Here is a 25,220-nt window from a genome sequence, read left to right on the forward strand (position 1 = left end):
GTTAACCTGAATAGGAAATGTGCAAACTGCTGGCTTTTATGACATTATATGTTTGTGTGTATGTGTGTGTGTATGTATGTATGTGTGTATGTATGTGTGTGTATGTACATTTCTCTCTCTGTGTGTGTATGTGTACAGGGTCAGTTTTACGCGATTTTGTAAGAGTTTTTTGCATTTCTCCAGTGGTTTTTCAAATTATTTTCCAGGTGGCTTCACGAAAAAGACGAAGAAGAAGAAATAATAAAGGGGACTTTCGATCGACTACTGTACCAATAGAGAGAAGAAGGAAGGTCACCCATTCAAATTGCTGGCCGCGATCAACTAACAAGTTAAGCAATAATGGAAACTATTAATAAAACGCTTATTATTGACTTTTTATTGTTGAAGTACGTAATTCGATTTAATTACTACTTTGTTTTAAACATTATAAGTCAAGTAAATATTTCATATATCTTGTTTGTTAAAACACATGTAGTGTCATTTAAATCCAAGGAAGCCAAATAGTTTGACACTTATTAGGCGCTATAAGATGAGAAAGTCACATTGCTGCCATTAGTGTTAACTAATAAAACAAATATGTCTTGGAGCTTTAAATAAATTAAATGGGCGTCCTCTCCAAGTCAATTGACCACGAAGTATAAAAATAACCATGAAACAGAATTAATTCTTATTTTTAATTTTAAATAAATTGATGAAATAAAAACAGTATGCCGTTCAGAAATCTGCAGACCCACTACCCCAGACTGCCTAACTTGAACAGCATCGGCCGATCGTCCGGCATCGACATGGAGGAGCCCCCGCAAGATGTCATGGACGATAATTCAAAGTCGGACGAACAAGCTGATGATTTTAGTTTAGATTCTGCGTCTGATCTGATTGAGAAGTTTCAAACTTGCTTTTCCTACTTGCACACGAGCAAAGGAAATATAAATTACTTGAATAATTTCAATGACCAGCAGAAGCAACTTCGCCTGCTGCATTGTTGGAAGGGCGCAGAGATGGCAAAGCAGGTGGGGGTCATCTGGCGAAAAATGAAGGAGCTGTCCCTGTTGGATCTGCAGAGAAACATACTGCAAGATCTGGAATGTTCCAAACATCTGGAGAAGAAAATTAGTTTGTTGCTGTTTGAAGACATTGTGCAGTGGAAGACGATCTGCGAGAATAAAATTAATGGTCCCATTAAAACAAACATCGTCGAACTGGCCTATGTTTGTGATGAATTGAGACGTCAGTTGAATTGCTGCGACAATTTTATCAACGAAATCATGAAAATCTCATCCGACTTGAGCGTCTTCTGCATGCAGACTTCAAAAAATTTAATCAAACTCATAGCAGAAATAGAAAGATCAAATATTTTTTTTTTCTAATGGTTAGTTAATTTAAAAAAACCAGGATTCGAAGTCTGGGGCAATTGTGACATCGCAGACTTGATTAATAATTTTTATTGGGAAATCGTCAAAGACTTGAAGACTTTAACTACCTAATCACGCAATACAACACGTTCCATTCGACATTCTCCTACATCCACTTCTTGGGGGTCCATAACAATAATAATAATAAATATCATAATTTTGTTTGTGACAGTAGAAATAGTTCCATTCCATATTTACTGTTGTCCGACCTGCTTACGATCCTTGCATACGAGAGGTCGAAGTATGCGGCCGTCTCGTGCAAGGAGTACCTCTTCGGAACGAAAGAATTACATGCTACTCTTAAAAGTTATTCGTCATCATCACCACCACCACCATCATCATCAGCATCATTAGTCAATTGGTCTCTACTTTACAACAAAAACAAAACAAGTTTTCAGCAAATTCCTGGGGAGAACGAACGCCAACAACAGCAACATCCTCCATCAACAACAGCAACAACATCATCATCAGGAATCCTATCTGGAGGATGATGAGGACAACAATGAGGATGTCGTCTCGTACGTCATGGAGTTGCATGCGGAGCCGATTTTCTCCTCCTACTCTCCAGTTTTCGACTTTCTGCGAAGGGAAAGAAGTTTCATAGAAAATTTTCTTCACACCGTCTGTCACATCACTACTCTTCTCGACTTTGAAAAAGTAAACAACATCAGTGGTGGTAGTAATAGTAATAGTAATTTTGCTGGTAGTAGTAGTTGTAGCAATGTTGCTGGCAGTAGTAATTGTGCAAGTGATGGTTATAGTAGTGGTGGTGCTAGTAGTGATGTTGGTGCTTCAGCAGTCGATGTGGTACGTACCGGTAAGAAGGAAGTGGTTGCCGATGTCATTACAGTTGTGTCTGCCGATGCTGATGATGATGGCGAAGTTGCTGGTGTGGGTAATGATCATAAGAATAACAATAGTGACAGATTGGGTTTAGCTTTTTTGAAGCCAAGTCCCAACTGCAAGAACAACAACAATGCAACAACTACAACGTCAATTTTTTATAGCAACAACAAGACAGCAACAACAACACTAAAGACATTAACTCCCATAGGCAGTTGCTCGCCATCGTCAGCATCTCGAACGCCGTCTCCAACCACCTCACAGCCGCTACAACACAAAAAGTCAAAAACCGTCTCGTGGAATGATACTCGACTTACTAAACAGGTTCATTCATTCATTCACTCAAACATTTGTCCATCCATTCATTCATTCATTCATTCATTCATCACTGAACCAACTAAACAGGTTAATCAGCTGCATTCATCCATCTATCCATTCATTCATTCATTCATTCATTCATTCATTCACTGAACCAACTAAACAGGTCAATCAGCTGATTGACAGCTACTTCAAGTGCGTCTGGAGCAGCTTCACGATCAACTTTCAAAACTTCCTAGAACATTCTCAACTACTCTGCAATCCTGATAACGATACCGACAACAACAATAATAATAATAATAAACCCGGAAGTTATAGTAGTAGTAGCAATCGCAGTAACAGTAGTGCTAGCAGTTGCGGTGCGGATGTTAAGGACGGCTATTTGGTGATTAGTCAGGGGATTTCCAACAACGATGTTGTGCCTATGGTGGTTTCCAAGCTATTTTTAGCGTCTGTTGTGCATGGTCAGTGTGTGTTTGTTTGTGTATGTGTGTGTCCGCGCGCGCGTGTGTGTGAATGTTTGTGTGTATGTTATATTTTTCACTTTATATTAATTCAATCTTTAATCTGTTTGATCTTTCTTCTGTTCAAATTTTGTTTTTTTGGTTGACTCATTTATCTGCTTACTCTGATTCATCCACTCATTTATTCATTCACCCATTCATTCACCAATCCATTCACTCTTTTAATCAATCATTCATTCATTCACCCATTCCTTCCTTCCTTCATTCAGAGGCCTTCCCTCGCCTCTTGCACTCCTACCTCCTGCACCTCTCCGCCAAGTACTCCATGCAGACAGCTGCTATCAACTGGGTCGCTGGTAGGTTATCATCATCATCATCATCGTCATCATCATCATCATCGTCATCATCATCATTATCGTTATCATCATCATCACCAGTTTGATCATCATCATCATCGATATCATTATCAAAATTTTTTTTTTCAGTTTTTCAATTCACAATTTCAATTCAGAAATTCACAGAAAACCACGGAAAGAGATTGGACAGCCACCGCCAACCGCATCATCATCATCATCACAACCGTCGTCATCATTGTCATTACCTCTGTCGTCATCATTATCATTATCAACACCTCTAAAACCATCATCATCATCATCTCTACCGACGCCAGCAGCAGCTACAGCAGCAGCAACAGCGACGACAACAACATCTAGGAACGCAATTGCATTCAAATCATCGTCGTCATCATCTAAACAGTCATCGTCATCTTCATCGTCATCATTACACTTGCTTATTTCTCCGCCACCAGTTGCGACAACGGCCACGTCGTCGCCACAAGAAGTGGCGTCGCTATCGTCTTCGTTGGTGGTGCTGGAAAATTACATGAAGTCCTTGCAGCCCATGCTGTACGTTCTCCAGTTGATGGGTTTCCAATTCAAGTCACTACAGAGAGGTAGGTCCCTTGTTATTATTGCTGTTGTTATGAGTGAGCGAAGGAATGAATGAGTGAGTGAATGAAAGAGTGAATGAGTGAGTGAATTGATAAATGAATGAAGAATGAGTGAACGAATGAATGAATGGATAAATTTTAATGATTTATGAATTAATAAATTTTACGTGCCGATATGATTGAGTTTGTATGAATTAAGCGAACGGATGAGGGATTGATTTTATGAAGAGCAAATGAACGAATGAATGATTGAATGAATGAATTAATTAAATAACAAATGGATGAATAATGCATGATTGAGTGAGTGTACAAATGAAAACAAATGAAGATTTTGCTATTGCAGACAAGAAGGTAACATATGAAACTCCTTTATTAATTTTTCCCTTTCTTTCATTCCATCACAGCGAACTTGAACCTGTCATCATTATCATCGCCACAAGCATCGTCATCATCACCGCTTCTACAGTCATCATCATCACTGTCCTGTGTCGATGATTATGATGCTGTTATGAAGAGAGTGAGCATGTCGTGTAGTGAGTCGTACTTGCTGAGTAGGAGGTTTATACTGTCATCATTATCATATCTGTCATCATCATCATCATCATCATTTTGTAGCGGTGTTAATGGCTTCATTCAGGCTTCCGTCACTATTTTACCAGTAAGTTGTTGTTGGGGGTGGTGATGATGGGGATGATGATGATGATGGTGATTTATTCAATCATTCATTCATTCATTCATTCATTCATTCATTCATTCATTCATTCACTTGTATTACTATTAATCGATCATTCCTTCATTCATTCGTTTATCCATCCACCCATCCATTCATTCAGTCACTCACCAACCACATCGAAGAAGCAATGAAGCTCAGTCTACACATCATGAGGAGTGCCAGAAACAGGAACGACGAAGATGACGACGACGATGGCAGCGATGATGATGGTGGTGCTGGTAGCAGTTACCCGATGGTGAAAATTGTAAAGAAGTATATGAAGGAGTTGGAATTCCTACACGACAATATTGTGGTTGGTTACGATTGTTATTTTTCTTAGAGGTGGCAGTAGTAGAAGTAGCAGCCAGCTGCTACTGCTCTAGCAGCAGTAGCTTCACGTTGACTTTAACAGTAACACATCATACTGCACTGTATTTATTGAAAGTAATTTGTCTATCTATCTATGCAGCATTCCATTGAGCTACTTTTATTGTTTTTATATCTAGGACAGTTTTTTCATTGAAAATACTATTTATACTGCTACTACTACTAATACTGCTGCTGCTAATAGTAATAATACTGCTGCTACTACTACTACTACTACTGCTACTAATAGTAATAATACTGCTGCTGCTACTACTGCTACTACTACTACTACTACTACTACTGCTGCTACTACAACAAATAGGATCTTTCGAATCTGTCGATGAAGTCATTCAATGAGTTGTTGTACAGGAGGGCTCTGGTCTTCTTCGTCAACAACATGCCCCCCAAAAAGATGTGGAGGAAGAAGGAGGGTAGGTCGTGGTGATGATGGTGGTGGTGAAGGTGGTAACTGTGATGGAGGAAATGTTTTTCATCTTAACCATAAAGATGTAACCGTAGATTCATAATTTATATAACAAAAATAATGCAATGAAAATATGAATTATACATTCATTCTTCTTGGGCAGTGAGACACAACAATGAGTACCTCGTCAAGTGTGTCGAGATCTTGCTGAAGCCAATTTTTTCAAGCACAAGGAGTCTGGCACCTGGCGACAAGTTTGTCTTGCTCTCCAACAACATCAACGAGACCCTGGTAGCCCTCATGGACGTCATTCTCAAAAACAAGATCAAGTTCAGGTCGGTTGGCTGGTTGGTTGGTTGACTGGCTGGTTTGTTGGCTGGTTGGTTGGTCGGTCGGTTGGCTGGTTGTTTGGTTGGCTGGTTGGTTGTTTTATTGGTTGTTGAATTCATTCATCATATGAGTCATTCAGCCAATCACAACCATCAATTGATCGACCGACCACCAACGAACCGACCACCCTCCAGTTACCAGGGTGCCTGTCTACTCGAGCAAGACATCAATTACATCAAGGCGTGGATCGCTGATGTTGTCGATGACACCAACTTGTCCGACCAACTCTTAAAAATTGACGTCTTCCAGCAGATGCACAGCGTCCTCGACTTGCTGAAACAACAACCAAACAAGCAACAACACCAGCAATTGAAGCTACAACAACAATCAGCGGGATCCCATTGGATGGCTGGTGATGATAGTGATCTCATTGTTGGGCTTACCGAGCAGCTGAACAACAACAACAAAACAGCAACAACATCAATATCGTTACAACCACCACAAGCCGCAACAATGACAACAACAAAGAACAACAACCTCATTTTGAAGCGTTCGCTCAAGAGATTTAAATTCGGTTCATTAAAGTTCAAAAACATATCAACGACGAACAAAAACACAACAACGAACAAAAACGCATCAACAACGACCCAACAACAACAGCCCAACAAACACAAACTGCAACATCAACAACAGCAACAACAACAACCTAACAACAAACCAAAATTCGTTCGCTCAGCACGGGTGAGCGCTCCTTCTCAGGAGAGTACCGATGCCTCCAACAACAACAACAACAACAACAATGTTGACGTTTTCAACAACAACGACAGCAGCAACAACATTTTTGTAGCAATTGGCGAAAGAAAGGTGATAAGTAAGAAGCAATCAACAACGTCAGCCGTTAACATACTCATATCGGCCACCAGTAACACGCTCATCAACGTCTCAGACGGTGGCTGCAGCAGCCCGACCACAACAGTCAACATCCTCCCACTCAATAGCATGGATGCAACTTCAACAGCCACAACTTCAACAGCCACAACTTCAACAGCCACAACTTCAACATCGCAGCAGCAATTAAGCAGTAGTAACTGCAACGCCACCAGCAATAATAACATGACAGCAACAACAACAACATCATTCTCATCAACAACAACAACAACGACGACATCTTTATTACCACCCCTGACATCCACAACAACCACAGCAGCTACATCAACAGCAGCAGCAACTTCATCAGCGACAACAGTAGTAGTCCAGAGACGAGATGATTGGCTGGCCCTAAGGGTGAGAAAAAGAGGAAGTGGTGGGGGTAGTGGTGGTGGCAGGGGCATATGGTCCAAATTACCCCTCTGCTTCAATGCCGGCTCCATCGATAACCCCCAAGATAATAATAATAATAACAACAACAAAAGTGGTGGTGTTTAGACGTTGTTGTTGATGTTGATGATGATGTCGTTGATGATGATGTTGATGATGATGTCGTTGATGATGATGTTTATGCAAGCTTTCAAATTCAAACCTGACATGATTGTGTATTGTGTCTTTTGTGTTGTGTTTATTCTTTTCAGTTGATGATGACGACGACGATGATGATGATGGCTACTATTATCATTCTTCTATATGACCATCATCATCATCATCATCGTCACCGTTTCTAGCACTTTATCATTGTTTTGTGTTGTTATACACCATTATATAAATATATATTTAAATATTTTTATTTATTATATATATATATATATATATATATATATATATATATATATATATATATATATATATATACAGTATCATCTTTTGGAAAGTTTAATTTTAATTTTTATTAACGTTTGAATGTTTGAATGAGTGTTTGAGTGAATAACTGTATGAATGGATGAATGATGAAAGTATGGATGAATGAACGAATGTATTAATTAATGAACCCTTGAAAGAGTGAAAAAACGAATGAATAACATAGCATAAAGTAATTTTGAACTAGTCACAATATGTAGTATATATAATATATACATATATGTATATATACATTTAGACAGAGAGAGAGAGAGAGAGAGAGAGAGAGAGAGAGAGAGAGAGAGAGAGAGAGAGAGAGAGAGAGAGAGAGAAAGTAATCACATCTGCATATTTACTACATCAAACTTTTTCATCTAACTTAACTATACAAAACTAACATTTTTATATATTTTATTTTTCACTATTTAATAACGANAATGCATTTAATATGAAAGTTTCAAAACCGATAATGTCACTACACAACGTTGTATATCTCACACCAAGTGGAATATCATTTTGCAGTTTATCAATTCATTCACTCATTCGTTCGTTAATTCATCCATTCATTCTTTCATCCATCCATTCGTTCATTCATTCGTTCGTTCATTCATTCATCTATCTATTCATTTTTTTTCATTCGTATTTCCCGACAGCGCATACAATTTTATAGCAAATTTAAAACAAGTGTATTGTCTTCTTGTGTTCTTCTTGTGTATGTGTTCTACACACACACACACACACACACACACACACACACACACACACACACACACACACACACACACTCACACATACAGTCAAAGACACACATACATACGTACACACACACATAGATACATACGTATATACTCATACATATACATAGAGAAAGGTATACCTTGATATATTTATCATATCTGTTTCTCAATTACAGCTAGTCATTAAGTATTTTACTGCAACTGTATTGTATCATTTTATATAGTTATAATAATGTTAATAATTATTGTTGTTGTTATTATTATTGTTGTCTGTTTGTTGTTGTTTAGCTATTGTTGTTTGTTGTGTTTGTTGTTTAAAATGTAGATAAAAAAAACCTATGTTAAGTTGAATCTTTTGATTAATAATAATAATTATTATTTATTATTATTAATTATTATCAATTATTATTTATAATTTATATTATAATTAATATTTCTATGACTATAGTCGTTTGTTGTTGTTTTTGGTTAGTCAATCAAACCTTCAAATGAGTAAATGTTAAAATCTTGTTTGTTTGTTTGTATGTATGTTTGTATGTGTGTTTATTTGTATGTGTGTTTGTTTGTATGTTTTTTGTATGTGTGTATGTTTGTATATCTGTTTTCAGTTAATCGAAACTTTCAAATGAGTAAATGTTAAGATTCTTTTTTGTATATTTTTGTTTGTTTGTATGTTTGTTTGTTTTTTGTATGTATGTTTGTATGTTTTTTTGTATGTGTGTTTGTTTGTATGTTTGTATATCTGTTTTCAGTTAATCGAAACTTTCAAATGAGTAAATGTTAAGATTCTTTTTTGTATATTTTTGTTTGTTTGTATGTTTGTTTGTTTTTTGTTTGTTTGTATGTTTGTTTGTTTGTATGTTTGTTTGTGTGTGCGCGTTTGATAGTGGTCATACATAGGCAGGCATACTTCATTCATCTCAATTGTAGCAATTGTTATGATTAGTAACTGTAAAGTATCGTTACAATGACGTCATTAAATTATGCAGTGTAATAATAATAACAATAATAAATATAATAATAATATTTTTAATTTTAATTACAACTTTTAGTTAATTTTTGTCTGTAATTTTTTTCAGAAAAATAATGAGTGAAGCTATATCCCTTTGTTTTGTTTGAAAGAATCATGTTGATTGATTGATTAATTAATTAAAGAATGTTAATTAGTTAATTAATTAATGTTTTTACTCGTTAATTAGATGGTGATAAGTAATTACAATGATGATGATGATGATGTTGTTGATGATGATGATGTTAAACCATTTTATTCTCTTTCGTTTTAAGCTTTTTTTTATTTTGTTATGACACTTTAACCGGAATAAAATTACTTAACTGTCTTTGGTAGTTTTGTTTTATTATTGTCGTTATTATTGGCTGAGTGATTGGTTGGTTGGTTAAATAATTGGTTGAATGATCGGTTGGATGATTGGTTGAATGATTGGTTGAATGATTGGTTGATTGGATGATTGGTTGAATGATTGGTTGAATGATTGGTTGAATGAATGATTGGATGACTGGTTGAATGATTGGTTGATTGGTTGGATGATTGGTTGAATGAATGATTGGATGACTGGTTGAATGATTGGTTGATTGGTTGGATGATTGGTTGAATGATTGGTTGGTGGTCGGTTGGTTGAATGATTGGTTGAATGAATGATTGGATGACTGGTTGAATGATTGGTTGATTGGTTGGATGATTGGTTGAATGATTGGTTGAATGATTGGTTGGATGACTGGTTGAATGACTGGTTGAATGATTGGTTGGATGACTGGTTGAATGACTGGTTGAATGATTGGTTGGATGACTGGTTGAATGACTGGTTGAATGATTGGTCGGTTGGTGGATTACTATAACTTATAACTTCAATCGACCAAAACTCCCATCAATAAAATGTGTAACATGACGTATCCTACTTATCAGCCTCAAGTAATCCATAACAACAGCGTGTGTGTGTGGTGTTCCACCGTGCCAATATATTATATTATTATTATATTATTATTGTATTACATTATTATATTATTATTATATAATTTGTCCTTAATTATAGTTTAATTATAACAAAAATACATTATTACAAGATAGTACATGGTACATAGATGAACTGACGAAGAATGTAAAAATGTACCTACTAAAAATGTGAGTGAATTATTATTGATTGAATGAATGAACGAATGAATGAATGAACGAACGAATGAATGAACGAATGAATGAACGTATGAATGAACGTATGAATGAATGAACGAACGAACGAACGAATTAAGAAACACTGGGGACTGTAGATGTAGATAGCATACAAATATTGGTGGTAATGTACAAGTGTTATTATAATACATGAATTCACACTGCCAAATGTATGAGTGAATGTATAAATGAATGAATGAGTGATTGAATGAATGAATGAGTGATTGAATGAATGAATGAGTGAATAAATGAATGATGAATGAATAGATAAAAGATTGATTGATTGGTTGGTGGGATGATTGATTGGTTAAGCCTTTATATAACAAGTATATTAAAGAATGAACGAATGAATGAGTAAATAAATGAATGAATAAATGAGTTGATCATAATTATTAAAATAATAATAAATGTTATTATTATTATTCCTATTCCAGTGCCGGATGTTTGTCGATGGTCAGCTCGAGGAAATATAGATTATAATATTTCTTTAAATTAGGTTAACAAATTATGTTAAATTAATAGTTAATGAACGCAAACACCCGCACACACACGCGCGCGCGCGCACACACATATATATCATATCTGTAAGAATTTATAAATATATATATATATATAAATATATATTCATTAATATATATATATAATTGAATGTTGGTAATAGACCATAATTTTTACAATATTCTATAAATTCTACCGAATGTTTGGCGTTAATATGTTTGTAGTTCGTTTTTTCGATTTTAATCATTAAAGTTTTTTGGAGAAATTTCACTTTGGATTAAAATTCAAAATTAACTTATTTTCGGAATTCATGTTGCAAATAAGGCCATAATGACATTGTAAATAATGACAAAGAAGATTATGATGCTATCCTTGAAGAAGAGGAGACCAACAAAGATGGACCAACAAAACAACAACAACAACAACAACACACGTTTAGACGACATTTTCCCCGAGATCGGGGGCTGCCGTTTGGCTACCTATGATGAAACCAAAACACCCCTCGACGCCATCCACATCTGTCACTCGCCTCAGTATCACGCAACCCCGCTTTCACCCTGTCCTTCTCCACCTGCTCTCTCCATCCCAACCAATCGCGGACGACCTCTTCCTACCACTCCTTTAACCTCGAACTCCAACACTCGCAAAGATGGACCAGCCAATAAAGAAATATGACACCTAATTTCCATCTAAGTTTACTTTGACAAAGTAAATATTTCCCTATATATACAGCAAGGAGCACTGACGATGATTCATTCGGAATCGAAATATGGCCTTATTTGCAGCATGAATTCGAAAAATAAGTTTATTTTGAATTTTAATAAACTAATCGTCTCCAAAAAACTTTAGTGAGAAAAATCGAAAAAACGAACTACAAACATATTAACGCCAAACATTCGGTAGAATTTATAGAATATTGTGAAAATATAATTAAATATAAACAATTAATTTAAATGACATATATATATATAATATATGACCGATTTCTTAAATAAAACATATATGGTAATAATATAAAGGAAATGATATTAATGATGTCATCATCATCGTCAGAACTTGGTAGCATCATCATCGTCGTCTAGCTGACTGACCAATGTAGATCCGCTGCAATTAACTCTTATCGCTGCTGAAGCTGCTGATGATGATGGTGCTGATAATGATGGTGCTGCTGATAATGATGATGGTGGTGCTGATAATGATGGTGCTGCTGCTGATGATGAAATGAGTTTCTCTTCTTGTCCTAGTCTCTCTGTAGCCGAATATTCGCTTCATTTCGTTTCGTTTGGAGTTTTTTTTATGCAATGAAAAAAATGAAATCATGAAAATAATTTCACGCTTAATCATTTAACCAATTAAAAATATAATAAGTAAATAAATGTAGACTAAAATAATAATGAATCCATTGTAACACTGAACACCACCACTAACACCACCATACTTACCTCATCTTGAAGCCGTTCAGTTTGGCATTACTGCTACCAACCCCGCCACCATTATAACCATCATCATCATCATCATCGCGGTCATCTTCATCGTCTTCGTTACACCTTCTACAACAAATTTCAATTGACCGGCAGAGACATTTGATGAATCGGTTGCTGTTGTTGTTCTTACAGCAGCAGGGGGATGGCGTGCCCTGGCTTGAGGTCAAAGGGCAAATAAATCGTAGACAGGGTAGCGAGGTGGTGCCCTGGTAGTTGGGGCACAGAGGGATCTGTCGGAAGATTTTGAACTTGTGGAGCCAGTATTTCGAGAGCGGCAGATCGTAGGTGGAGGCGAGTTGAGTCATCAGGTAAGATTTCTTTTGTGTTGTTGCTGTTTGTTGCGATGCCGTTGTTGTTGAGGAGTTTTGATGATGATGCTGTTGCAGTTGCAGCGGTGATGATGATGATGATACAGTTGTGGCGGGGAGGTGCTGATGCTGATGATGTTGTTGTTGCGACATCTCTCTGAGTATGTCCCAGTAAAACATGCCGCGAGTCTTTCTCGACCCTATGTTGTTGTTGTTGTTGTTGTCGATGTTGATGATGATGTTGTTTGTGTTGACGTCATCATCATCGTCATCATCATCATTACAACCATCATCGTCATCATCATCATCATCATCACCTGGAATGGTGTTATCCAGTATAAATCCCAGAACACCCCCAACGAACATGTTCGTCTTCAGTAGGACCACTACCACATTGTCCAGCCCCTTGTTGCCTTACAACAACAACAACAATAATAACATTAATAATAATAATTATTAATAATTAATCATAATAATAATAATTATTATGATTAAGGTCAATCACACCAGAGCTTCGGTTTCATTTTTGCAAGCTGAACACTTCGAATGACGATCTAGTGGTCGGGAGTTCACCATTTAAGTAGCAGCGGGGAATTCATCACGGCCGACATGGTTCTAAGAAGCTCGAATGCGGCCAAGAGATTGAATGTTACCTCGATAGAAAAGCTTGATGTAGATGATTAATTTTTTGTCAATAGCCAGTTTTTTCTTTTTTAAATGGACAGTTTCTTCTTATAATTATCGGTTCTTTCGGTATTCGGCCAAATAGTAGGTCAAATATTCGGCTATTCGGTGCATCTCTAAACAACATTATTATCGTCATCGTCGTCGTCATCATCATCATCGTCGTCATCATAACCAACCAGTGTCAATAATGTTGATGTTACTGTTGATCCATTCTGGGATGGCTAGCCCCGTCAGGATGGAGAATCCTGGATGGATGGATGGATGAATGAATAAATGAATGAATGAATGAATGAATGAATGAATGAATGAATGAATGAATGAATGAATGAATGAATGAATGAATGATCATCGTCATCATCGTCTAGAACATCATCATCATAGCCAATAAATTAAAATTTCAACTCAAGTTCAAATAGAAGTGTTGCAAAGTGCAAATTTGAAAAATAGACGATGAATGAATGAATGAATGAATGAATGAATGAATAATCTTCATCATCATCATCATCAACATTACTACCATTATCATAACCAACCAATAATAAAAAGATTTCTGCTAGAGTTCAAGTTAACATGCTGTAAATTTGACAGTCCAACAGCTGTTATCATTCCTGTATGAATGGATGAATGAATGGATGAATGAATGAATGAATGGATGAATGAATGAACGAATGAATGAATGGATGAATGAATGTATGAATTGATGAATGAATGGATGAATGAATGAATAATGAATGGATGAATGAATGAATGAATGAATGATTGAATGAGTGATTCAAAAAGAAGTGAGTGCGAAACTAGCCAAACAGTGTGAAGAAAGTCCCGCCGATGACCGGATCCGGAATAGCCAGGAAGATGGCTCCCACCTTCACGAACAGCCCGAAGACGATCATTATCAGGGCGGACACTTGGATGACCACACGACTTCCAACCTAAGATGGTGGTGATGATGATGGTGGTAATGATGATAATGATGGTGGGTGATGATGGAGAAAATGATGATGAAAATAATGGCAATGACGTCACGATCCCGCACCTTGGTGATCCCGACAACTCCGACATTAACACTCGTGGACGTCGTCCCATTGCCAGTCCCAAACAATCCGTCCAACATGGAGCCCAGACCTTCTACCAGGATGCCTGCGTGTGTGTGTGCGTGTGTGTGTTCGTTGTTTTCTATCTCTCTGTTCTCTTATAATTTATGCAAAGCGATGTGGTCGAAAGATGGAAATCCCGACCTCTATTAATAGCATGGACGGGAGGGGGAGGAGCGCCGGCCAGCTTGGCGCATGAATAATAATCACCGACGCTTTCGATCGTGGTGGCTAGCACGCCCGATAAGATGGCGAACACTCCTGATAGGCTGAACGTCGGAATTCCCCACTGACCTATGAATAAATTATGCTAATTAGGTCGAGGCAAAAATGCGGGTGTGATTTTAAGAATTCTATAAATAGCTGCAAACGTTAAGTCGGTTATGATTATGATTGTCATTCTTCGAATCGTTATCACTGCTAGATTATTATTATTTCACCATCATCATCACCATCATCATCATCATTAACAACACCAACATCACAATCATCACCATCATGGAACCAACCAGGATAGGGGATCCTGAACCAGGGAGCAGCGTGGATGGATGGCAATCTGAGGTCGGTTCTTGCGTGGTAACCCGCCTCTCCCGGGTTCGAGGGCAGGCTGTTTGTCGCTGTCAGAATGTAACACAGCAGGCTGCTCACCAAGATAGACAGAACGATCTAGTGTAGATTGATGGATGAACGATGGATGGATGAATGTATGGATGAATGTATGGATGAGTAATGAATGGAGGAATGAATAAATAAAAATGAATGAATAAATGGACAGACAGATAAATCTGCGAGCAATAAACTGCTATCAATTTAACAATTCATCAATGAAAATCTCAAGAAACAAAAAAAAACAGACAAGCAGGCAGACAAACAATCAAAAACAAACAAACAAACAAACAACTAGACAGACAGACAGACAGACAAACGAACGGGAAACATCTTGAAAAGAGGAAATCTATGTTTGATGCAGCCCTGCTGCTTGCCATAGACGAAGCAAGGGAGCCTTATCCTACCAAGGTACTGGGAGAAGATGATGACCAGAGATATCGTTCTAATTTCATGGCACGTTTTCAAGTTTAATAAAATTTACAATCCAATCTTAATGGTCAGCGTCAAACATTCGACCCCAACAAAATGCGGAAAACAGTTAAGTTTCATACAGATATGAGTAACTGATTAATAACTACATCATCATCATCGCCAACGTCATCATCACTATCATCATCACCAACAACATCATCATCATCATCAATGTAAAGATTAAATTAAAAAAGTAAAGTGGTCACTGACAAAATGGCGATGCCCCAGTGCTTGGAGGCCATCTGTGGGGCTGATTTGAAGAGGGAGAGTCCGAGGAGAGTGACCGTGGGACAGATGGTGAGGGGGCCGATGAACTTCATCATGCACCCCACCAAGCCACTCCCTCCTACCAACACCTCAAATATGGCCGCCAACATTATGCAGCCCTGAATCTTGATGTAGAGGGAGTTAATGAATGAATGAGCGAATGAATGAAAGAATGAATTAGAGAATGAATGCGAAAATGAATGAATGAATAAATGGGTGGATGGATGGATGGATGGATGGATGGATGCATAAATAAATGAAAAAAATACGAAATAAAAATTAAAAATTCCGACGATTAAATAGATTGAAAGCTGTCAAATAAATCAATCCAAAGAATTAAGAACATAAATTAGCAAATGAATGAATGAACGAACAAATGAAACAACCTCTCTCAATCTTGTCATCCATATCTGTCGATGTTCTTCACTTCCGGATATGATGTAACCGGAAGTGATGTTGTTGTTGTTGTAAGGTGTTGATGCTGCTGCTGTTGTTGTACTATCATTGTCTGCAGACATACATTAGAAACACCATCATCATCAACAACAACAACATCATCATCATCATCAACAACAACAACAACAACATCATCAACAACAACAACATCATCATCAACAACAACATCAACAACAACATCAACAACGTCAACAACAACATCATCAACATCATCATCATCACTAACTGAGAGCATCCACAATATTATCGGGGCACTTCCACTGGGGTAGGCTGAGGTAGGACAGGGTTGGAACTAGGAGGGCGAATGTGCCTGCCTGTACTATGGGGAGTCTGTGTGTGTGTGTTTGTTTCTCAGTGTGTGCGTGTGTGTATTTGTGTATGGCAAGGCACATACACATACATATACGTGTGCCATACAAATGCACTAACAACATTTCGATACAATCTTGTGACAATTAATAATGCAATGACTTATATTCTAAAGAATCACTTGTCTCTTTCTCTCTCTTTCTCTCTCTCTCTCTTTCTCTTTCTCACTTTCTTTCTTTCATTCAATCTCTTCCTTTCTTTCTAACTGAAAACAACTTCTTTTATGTTTTTGATACTGGCAACAAATACAACAAACAGTTATTAAAGAATGAATGAATAGGTGAATGAATGAATAGATGAATGAATGAACGAACGAACGATAATGAATGACCGAACGAACGAACAAATGAATGAATGAATGAATTAATGTAACACCTGTACGCTATTTAAATACTTTAATTTACATTCTGAAAAAATATGCTATGGGTCATTAAACTCAATGTGTAGAACGAGCGAGTGAATGAATGAATGAATGAATGAATGAATGAATGGATGAATGAATGAGTTTTTGAAAAAGAGCAAACGAATAAATATAAAAATAAACTTTCAAAAAGTAGACCAGACAAAAATAAAAAAAAATATAAACGAATGAATGAACGATTGAATGAATACAAAATGGATGGATGAATGAATGAATGAACGAACGAACGATGAACGAAAGAACAAACGAACGAAAAATAAAAGAAAAAATTTGATGATGATTGATTAGGAAGAAAAACTATTCAACACCATAGTGATGAAAAATAATAATAACAATAAAAGTAATAACAATAATAATAATAATAATAATCATAATAAACAGTTCGTGTTAAGAAGCATTACATTGCAACTGTACAAATGATCACCATCAAGCATGATTCATAACCATCACAACAACAACAATAATAACAATAATAAACAACAACAACAACAAATAACTATAATAAACAACAACAACAACAAATAACTATAATAAACAACAACAACCTCTACAACAATAAAATAACAACAATAACCATAACCATCATCATCACCGACTTATCCCCAAAAAACTGTTAAACATCAAATCAACCTGACACCAAAGAACATTAAAATGACCAACCTGACACCAAAGAACATTAGAATGACCAACCTGACACCAAAGAACGATTGAACGAGGGTGATAATACCGGAGGCAACGAACAAAGTGCCAGTGATTTCACTCTTTCCCACATTATCGTCAAACATGCAAATGGACGGAGCCAAGAGGATCGGCACAGTCAAGTTTGCAACACACATCGTCATGTAATGCTGGACATTATAAATTGGGTATATTTATATTATAAAATAATCATTCACGACAATAACACAAGTTAGCGAAACTCAAAAATTGTATCTTGATACCAATTTAGCAATACCAGCTTTAATGCGAGTATGCTTAAATGAGATTGTACAACTCTTTCAGCCAGGCTTGTATTTCGTTCATTCGGTGCTTGTTCATTGTTTTGAGTGCGCTCAGTGTGAGACAACTCACGTAAGAAAGGAACGGTTTTAAGATTTTTAAGCCGGGCCATGGTATGAGTTGAAAAAGTTTTTAAAAACAGACACGCAATAGTCGGGGAATATATTTTTTAAATGGCAAACAGTCTACTTAGAAGACGTGCACAAATTTTTAAATTGAATTAATCGCCAGTAAAAACTTGCCAACTGATTTGAGGTTAATGAGTTTCTGGCACGGAGTATCGATTTGTTCCCATCAATGAAAACAAATACTGAAAAAGGATTGGCGATACTCAGTAGCAATAACAATGATTATAACAATAACTGGAGAGCCTGATTGTATAATGGTTAAGACTTCTGCCACTGCTGCAACAAGCAGATCACACTTGTTCGCCACAAGCCGTGTGTGTTCGTCATGCAAGCTCATATACACTGTGTGTGTGTGTGTGCGTGTGTGTGTTTCTGACACCTACCATTGCAATACTGAATAGCACAGTGATACTGGGTAGTAGAAATACGAGGAACACAAGAGAGTGAATGAAAAAATGATTGAGAAAATTTTGGAGACCTGGAAAGCAAGGAGTAGGCACAACGAAACTGGTGGAGTTTCTTCGACTTTGAACGTCACCTTGACCTCTTCCTTCCAATCAAATATGTAGTCGCCATCTTGTTTTTGTTGTCGTTGTTGAAGTTTTTGTTGATGCTGCTGCTGCTGAGCTTCGAGAATGACGTCATCATCTTCTATTATTAATTTCACTTTTGGCAACTGGTCATTGGTCATCTTTGGTTGTTGTACTTTTGTGGACTTTATTTTTACTTATCAATTAATTAATTAATTAATTTATTTATTTATTACCATTTAATTAAATTATCTGCAGAAATAAAATAAAAGAAATTATAAAAAACTAACCAAAAAAATTAACAAAACGTTCAATATTTTATAATGTTAACATCTTATGATGAATTCATAAGAATAGTTACATAACCACTTCATCCCTCTCTCTCTCTCTCTCTCACTTTTATAATTTTAATCTTTTTTTACTCTCTTGTTGTATGTTTATCTCTTCCTCTATCTTCCTCTCTCTCTCTCTTTCTATCTTACACACTCTTTTCATTCCTATTTTTATCTCTCTCTCTCTCCATCCCCTCTTTCTTCAATTTGACAAATAAGTGTGCGCACACACACACATACACACACACAAACAAGCAAAATTAATAAATAAATCAATTAAGAATATATACAACACATATGACAATTTTAATTTAATAATTATAGAATCATCAAATTATTAACCATCCTAAGTTAAAAAAATCAGACATTTATGAATAAATTTAATTTTGAAATATTAAATTAAATTATTCTAAATAAATTGTTTAAATAAATTTCAAGTGTTTTTAATTAATTTTCAAAAACTCAAGTGTCACTTAACAATGTTAAGTTAACATGCATACACACAAATACACGCTCACTAACAAACACACAATTCTATACCCTCATGAGGTCTTTTGAGAGGCGCTACATAAATCCAGATTCAGAAATACACACACACACAAACACACACACACACACACACACATGATCAAAACGCACACAAGACAAACACAAAACCAGATTAGAGATCACGACCATATGACACTCAAAAACTTGAAAAATTGAGAAACAATTTTAATTTTAAAAACTGTAAAACCACCATCGCTAAACTTCAGACAAGATTTTTCTTTTAAAAAGTAAGAAAAAATAAATTTAAGTTAAAAAAAATTAAAATGAAAAACTCGGCGTAGGTTGTTTAGCAGCTGGGTGTCCTTAGTTAGATTAACTTTTAAATTTTAAAAGTTAATCGCCGTTATTATAATTTATTTATAATAAATAATAATACAAGATGGCCAAAAACATGCTATAAGAGCTGATGATACAGCTCTTATAGCAGATTCAATGAAAAAATTGCAAACAATTGTTTCCCAAACTGGTTTTTAAAAGTGAAAGAAAAGGGTCCAAATTACCATCAACAAAACAGAGTGCATGGTTATCAGTAAAAGCAAAACCACTCCTTGTTCGACCGTTGAAAGTGAGCGAAGGCCGTTACAATTATTCTAGTTTTATGTATCAAATAGTATTTTATTGAACAAAGTAGTATCATAAAATGATATATTTTTTTCAAAAAATTTAAAAAATTCTCAATTTGATTTCATTGCGATATCATTGTGACCTGACTAAACATCAAATAAAATTTACTAAATAGGATGAGTAATTCGTTGCGAAATCGTTGGAGGAAATGACGTCATGTTGACAGTAGTTATATTACTGCATGGTAGTTAATCAGCCGGTATAAAGGTTATATTCAATTTCTATCAAATAAATTTGAACAAATATCATACGCAGGCAGAACTAAATGAATTAGATAGATAGATATACGTAGTTATAATACATTTATAATGTTGTATTTACACATTCAAATTGTACAATTGTTTTATGGTGTAGTCTCAAATTATTTTCAATTCTCTCTAAAAAATTTAAACTTTTTACTATATACTAGTTACTTTTAATAACAATTTTTAGAAAATTTTCTATTTGATTTCATCGCGATATCGATGATGATGATTGTGACCTGATTGATTAAAAAGCATAAAAAATTTTGAAAATAGGATGGAGAATTTGTTATATTGGGATGTTTGTATACAAAGCGAGCAAAATTTTAATATAAAAGGGCTTATAAATCTACGCATATTGACTCGCTTGGCTTGGCTTGGCTTGGCTCGGCTTGGCTTGGCTCGGCTTGGAATCGGATGTTAAGCAAGGTGTGGTCTCAAACTATTTTGAATTCTCCCCGAAGTAACTAGAATCCATGTATACAAATAATTAATAAGATTATATGTTTATATAAAAAGCCAATATAGCAGATTCAACCAGCCAATCAGAAAGTTTCGAAGGCGTTCGTTCGATGACGTCAATTTAGTACGGTTAGCATTGTGGTTGAGACTGTATAATAGTGTAGTACATACATTAAATAAGTTTTTTACTGGTGTGAATTATTGAAATGATGAAAATGTATGGTTGAAGCGAGTATAAATAGGTGCTGAGACAACATGAAAATCAGATCAGGCATTCTGCCTCGCTTGAAGCGGTCTGTCTGATCTCATTTATTTAAATTTTTTATTTATTTTTCTTTTTATTTATTTTATTATATAGAGTTATATAGAGTTATATAGAGTTATATATGTTGCCTGTGGTTTGTGTGTTTGTATGTTGTGGTTGCTTATGCATACATACAATAATACATCATGTTTGTTTGTGTGGTAGTATTTTATGTTCTGTTTTACTCCTTTTTCTCTTTCTTCATGAGTCTTGAGTTAAGTTAATTAAACATAGGTAGGTGAGATTGAGATTAATTTATTATATAGGTAGGCTAGGGCATAAGGTAATTTAGTTACATAGGTAGATTAGGAACGTCTATTCTTTTACTCTACATGGTGTGTTTTTTTGATTTGTGTTTTTTTTTTGTTTCACACCATACATATAACAGGTACGCGGGGGTTCCTGGGTTTAGTGGGATTTTTATTGATTGAATGTGGTAGTATACATGGTTATATAGAGTTATATAGAGTTATATAGAGTTATATAGAGTTATATAGAGTTATATAGAGTTATATAGAGTTATATAGAGTTATATAGAGTTATATAGAGTTATATAGAGTTATATAGAGTTATATAGAGCGTAAATCCTATATAGATACCTTTCTTTGAGGTTCTTTTTTTTGCCGACCGGTCGGCTTCTTTGCGTTTCTCTATTTTCATTTAAATTAATTAAATAAATAAGATTTGTCCATTCATTTAGGTTCATTCATTTAGCTTCATTCAGGTTCATTCAGGTTCATTCATTCAGGTTGAAGCTTCCGGAAGAGTCATCGTGGAAGATCGGAATGGTTGTGATGTCACGCTACGTTCGTTCATTCAGTGGCAAAGAATGCGCGCCTGGCTGGGGTTCGTTTTACGGTTTCTTTGCTGTTCCTTTTTTTTTGTCAGTTGGCTGGCTTTATCGGCTGGCGGGTTTCATCGCGGCTCGTTTCTTATCATTTAAATTTAAATAAATAAGATTTTCTTCATTTTATTCATTTCATTCAGGTTTCCAGAGGAGTTCATCATGGAAGATGTCAGTTCGTTCGTTCAGTGGCAAAGAATACACGCTTGGCTGGGATACGTTTTATTCTCTTTTTTTCTGTAATTTAACATTAAGTAAGAATGCATACACGCACACGCATACACACACAATTACATTAAGTAGCTATATAGGTAGGTTAGATAGGCATAATTTTAATTGTAGATAGGATAGATAGGAAGCATCCAACACTGATGTAGTTGAATAGGTAGGCGCGTAAGTTTATCGCTTTTATTTTTTCTCGCATCTACATTACACGCATTAGCGTATTACACACACACACACACACACACAAACACATACATAAACACATATATTAGTATTTGAGCGTAATTTTATTTTCAATACACATTCTAATTTATTATTACTAAGGTTGAGAGTAATTTAATTTGATAGGTAGTTAAGGGCAATAATGTAATTCTAGGAACAATTTTGTAATGTAAATTAAAACGCTGTAAGTGTATCGATAGGTAGGTTAATTATAAGTTTTATATTATTATTATTATGTCGGAGCCCAAGGCATTACGTAGGTGGTGGGGTGGGTGCCGAAAGGCCAATGAATTGGGCTCTTGAGTTTTGTAATTTTAGGTAAGCTAGGACCGTAATGTAATGAATAGGTAAGTTAAGGCTACGTTGTAACACATACTCATTAATAGAATTAGGGTTTAAGTTTTATATTATTATTACTAAGTTGGAGCCCAAGGCATTACGTAGGTGGTGGGGTGGGTGCCGAAAGGCCAATGAATTGGGCTCTTGAGTTTTGTAATTTTAAGTAAGCTAGGGCTTAATTGTAATGAATAGGTAAGTTGAGGGTACGATAGCCGATAGACTCTGAATTTCAAAGTCCGTTGTCAGAGGTAAGCCTTGGTGGCCAGTGGTGAACCGGCAATGGTTTACTATCCGGACGGCAATGGTTTACTATCTGCACGGTAATGATTTACTATGCGGCACGACCTTAGTCTACTACCCGCACGGCTTCCGGACGGCAAATGGTTTACTATCCGCACAGCAATAGTCTACTATCCGCACGGCAATGGTTTACTATCCGGTGCCCTGGCTGTCGGTGAACCTCTGTGCAAAGGAGGAAGAATGAAGGGGGATTTTCGACTATCGTACCATTAACAATTTAATATAGATTAGTTAAGGTAATTGAATAGGTAGATAGGATTATTTTTATTAAGCAATTTGAGATGCAAGCACCGCTAAGCTTTCTAATGAGAATATTTTCTTTATCTTTTTCTATCAACACGGGCTGTGTTTCAACAACAATCTCGAGGAAGACTGGCACCAGTTATGGAGGACAACGCAAGAACCGGAAGGCATTCATCATTCTGCCTTTGTGGAATGGACGACGGTAAGTTTGTTTACATTTTACTCTCTTTATTATTCAAAAATATTATTTATTTGCCATTATTTTTACTTTAGACTTTTTTGCTTCTAAAATTCTAACATTCATTTACTACTACGCTAATAAAAAAAAATTTGTCTACAGAATGATGAGAGGTGGGTAGTGGTGGGAGTCAGCACGTTTCAGATGGTGGTCTCATGATAATCGTTCCGATGACAATTCGAAGAAAACAACAACGACGGTTTTTGATGTATGGTTTGGTTTCTTTTTTTTCTCATTAATTCATTCATTTTATCACTATCTTTCAAATCATTCCTCTATTTATTGATTCATTGATTCATTCTATTTATTCATCAAATCATTGATTGATTAATTAATTAATTCATTCATTCAACCAATCGTTCATTCATCCATTAATCATTTATTCGTTCGTTCCTTTGTTTCTTGATTTACCAACACGCTAATTAAAAAAACTTGTCTACAGAATGATGAGAGGTGGGCTGTGGTGGGCGTCAGCACGTTTCAGATGGTGGTCTCATGATGATCGTTCCGATGACAATCCTAAAATAATTTTAAAGGTAAATTTGTTTTTGTCCCATTGTACCTTTTAAAGTACTCAAATTTGAACAAAGGATTGAGTGTTATCTCAAAAAGATAAGTTGCATATTTTTTCCAATGGCTTTTTTTTTATTTTAATCAATTATTATTTTTTCTTCAATTTAGTGCTTTTGATATCCGATCAAATTCATTCCATCGATGCGTGTCAGATGATGGTCGGCGCAATGGAGGTTCATCCGTATTGAGTGAAGAAGTTTCTGGAGAGTACACGCCCGCACATTTACATACACTCACATAAATACAACACACGCATACACAACATCCATTCATTCGGTGTCGTTGTTGTTATGTTTCTCTTCAACTTTCTACTTTCTACTTTCTTTACTGGACTTAATTTAATTCATAGGTAAGTTAGGGATTGAGATGAGTTGAACAATCGTAGGTAGGCTAGGGCTTAACATTATTTACAAAGTTTCAAGTAAAATAAAAACGCTAAAATATGTTAAATAAAATATCTGAAACATGTAAAATTCCTAAAACGTAGAAATACATATTTGTAGGTAGGTGAGCTGAGTTAATGATTATAAGTAAGCTAGGGCCCTGAGAGTAATTTAATTGTAGGTAGGTGACTGACTACTATTCTTGCGACTTCTTACTAGTTTTGTGTGATGTGTTTGTATGTTTTCGCTTCACAGCACCACACCAACAAAACAAACTACATTTTATTCTCGTCGTCGCCTTAAATTTTACCTTTATGAGCAATCATTTTAATAATGTCAATTTATTTAATTATTAAAAGTTGACTGGTTTCTAGTTTTTTCAATTTGGTTAGATAATTTTTGGATATTTCTTGATTTACTTTGTATATATGCATGTATAAATAATTTCTTTTTGGTATGTTGATTTAGTCATTATGATATGCTGTGAACTGTTCTTACTAAATGTTCATGTACGT

The 25,220-nt window shown here is 35.7% G+C and overlaps 3 protein-coding genes across 3 annotated transcripts in view; 1 reads left to right on the top strand and 2 right to left on the bottom strand.

The window, feature by feature from the left end:
* HELRODRAFT_186296 (hypothetical protein) overlaps position 1 on the bottom strand; it is a 4,862-nt gene extending 4,861 nt beyond the window's left edge. Inside the window, exon 1 of the mRNA XM_009013929.1 lies at position 1. This exon is cut by the window's left edge and continues 124 nt beyond it. The gene's annotated coding sequence lies outside the window, so the exon portion shown is untranslated.
* A 706-nt stretch (positions 2-707) lies between these two features.
* HELRODRAFT_183925 (hypothetical protein) lies at positions 708-7,243 on the top strand (the record flags this gene model as incomplete). Its single annotated transcript, XM_009013930.1, has 12 exons — positions 708-1,227; positions 1,470-1,718; positions 1,804-2,579; positions 2,740-3,037; positions 3,307-3,393; positions 3,846-3,989; positions 4,391-4,544; positions 4,602-4,644; positions 4,820-5,011; positions 5,387-5,495; positions 5,652-5,742; positions 6,013-7,243. The coding sequence occupies 12 exons, from the start codon at positions 708-710 to the stop codon at positions 7,241-7,243; spliced, it is 3,894 nt and encodes a 1,297-aa protein (XP_009012178.1).
* Positions 7,244-9,870: 2,627 nt separating this feature from the next.
* HELRODRAFT_195039 (hypothetical protein) lies at positions 9,871-18,986 on the bottom strand (the record flags this gene model as incomplete). Its single annotated transcript, XM_009013931.1, has 18 exons — positions 9,871-10,483; positions 10,516-10,689; positions 10,726-11,147; positions 12,042-12,271; positions 12,448-12,997; positions 13,115-13,210; positions 13,661-13,729; positions 14,018-14,092; positions 14,284-14,413; positions 14,518-14,621; positions 14,720-14,869; positions 15,085-15,241; positions 15,506-15,626; positions 15,866-16,047; positions 16,309-16,430; positions 16,605-16,708; positions 17,829-18,016; positions 18,774-18,986. 15 exons carry the CDS (start codon positions 18,984-18,986, stop codon positions 12,055-12,057), a joined length of 2,478 nt encoding a protein of 825 aa, XP_009012179.1. The 3' UTR covers positions 9,871-10,483; positions 10,516-10,689; positions 10,726-11,147; positions 12,042-12,054.
* Between the last annotated feature and the right edge of the window lie 6,234 nt (positions 18,987-25,220).

The sequence above is a fragment of the Helobdella robusta genome (genome assembly GCF_000326865.2).
Source record: "Helobdella robusta unplaced genomic scaffold HELROscaffold_125, whole genome shotgun sequence".
NCBI classification, from domain to species: domain Eukaryota; kingdom Metazoa; phylum Annelida; class Clitellata; order Rhynchobdellida; family Glossiphoniidae; genus Helobdella; species Helobdella robusta.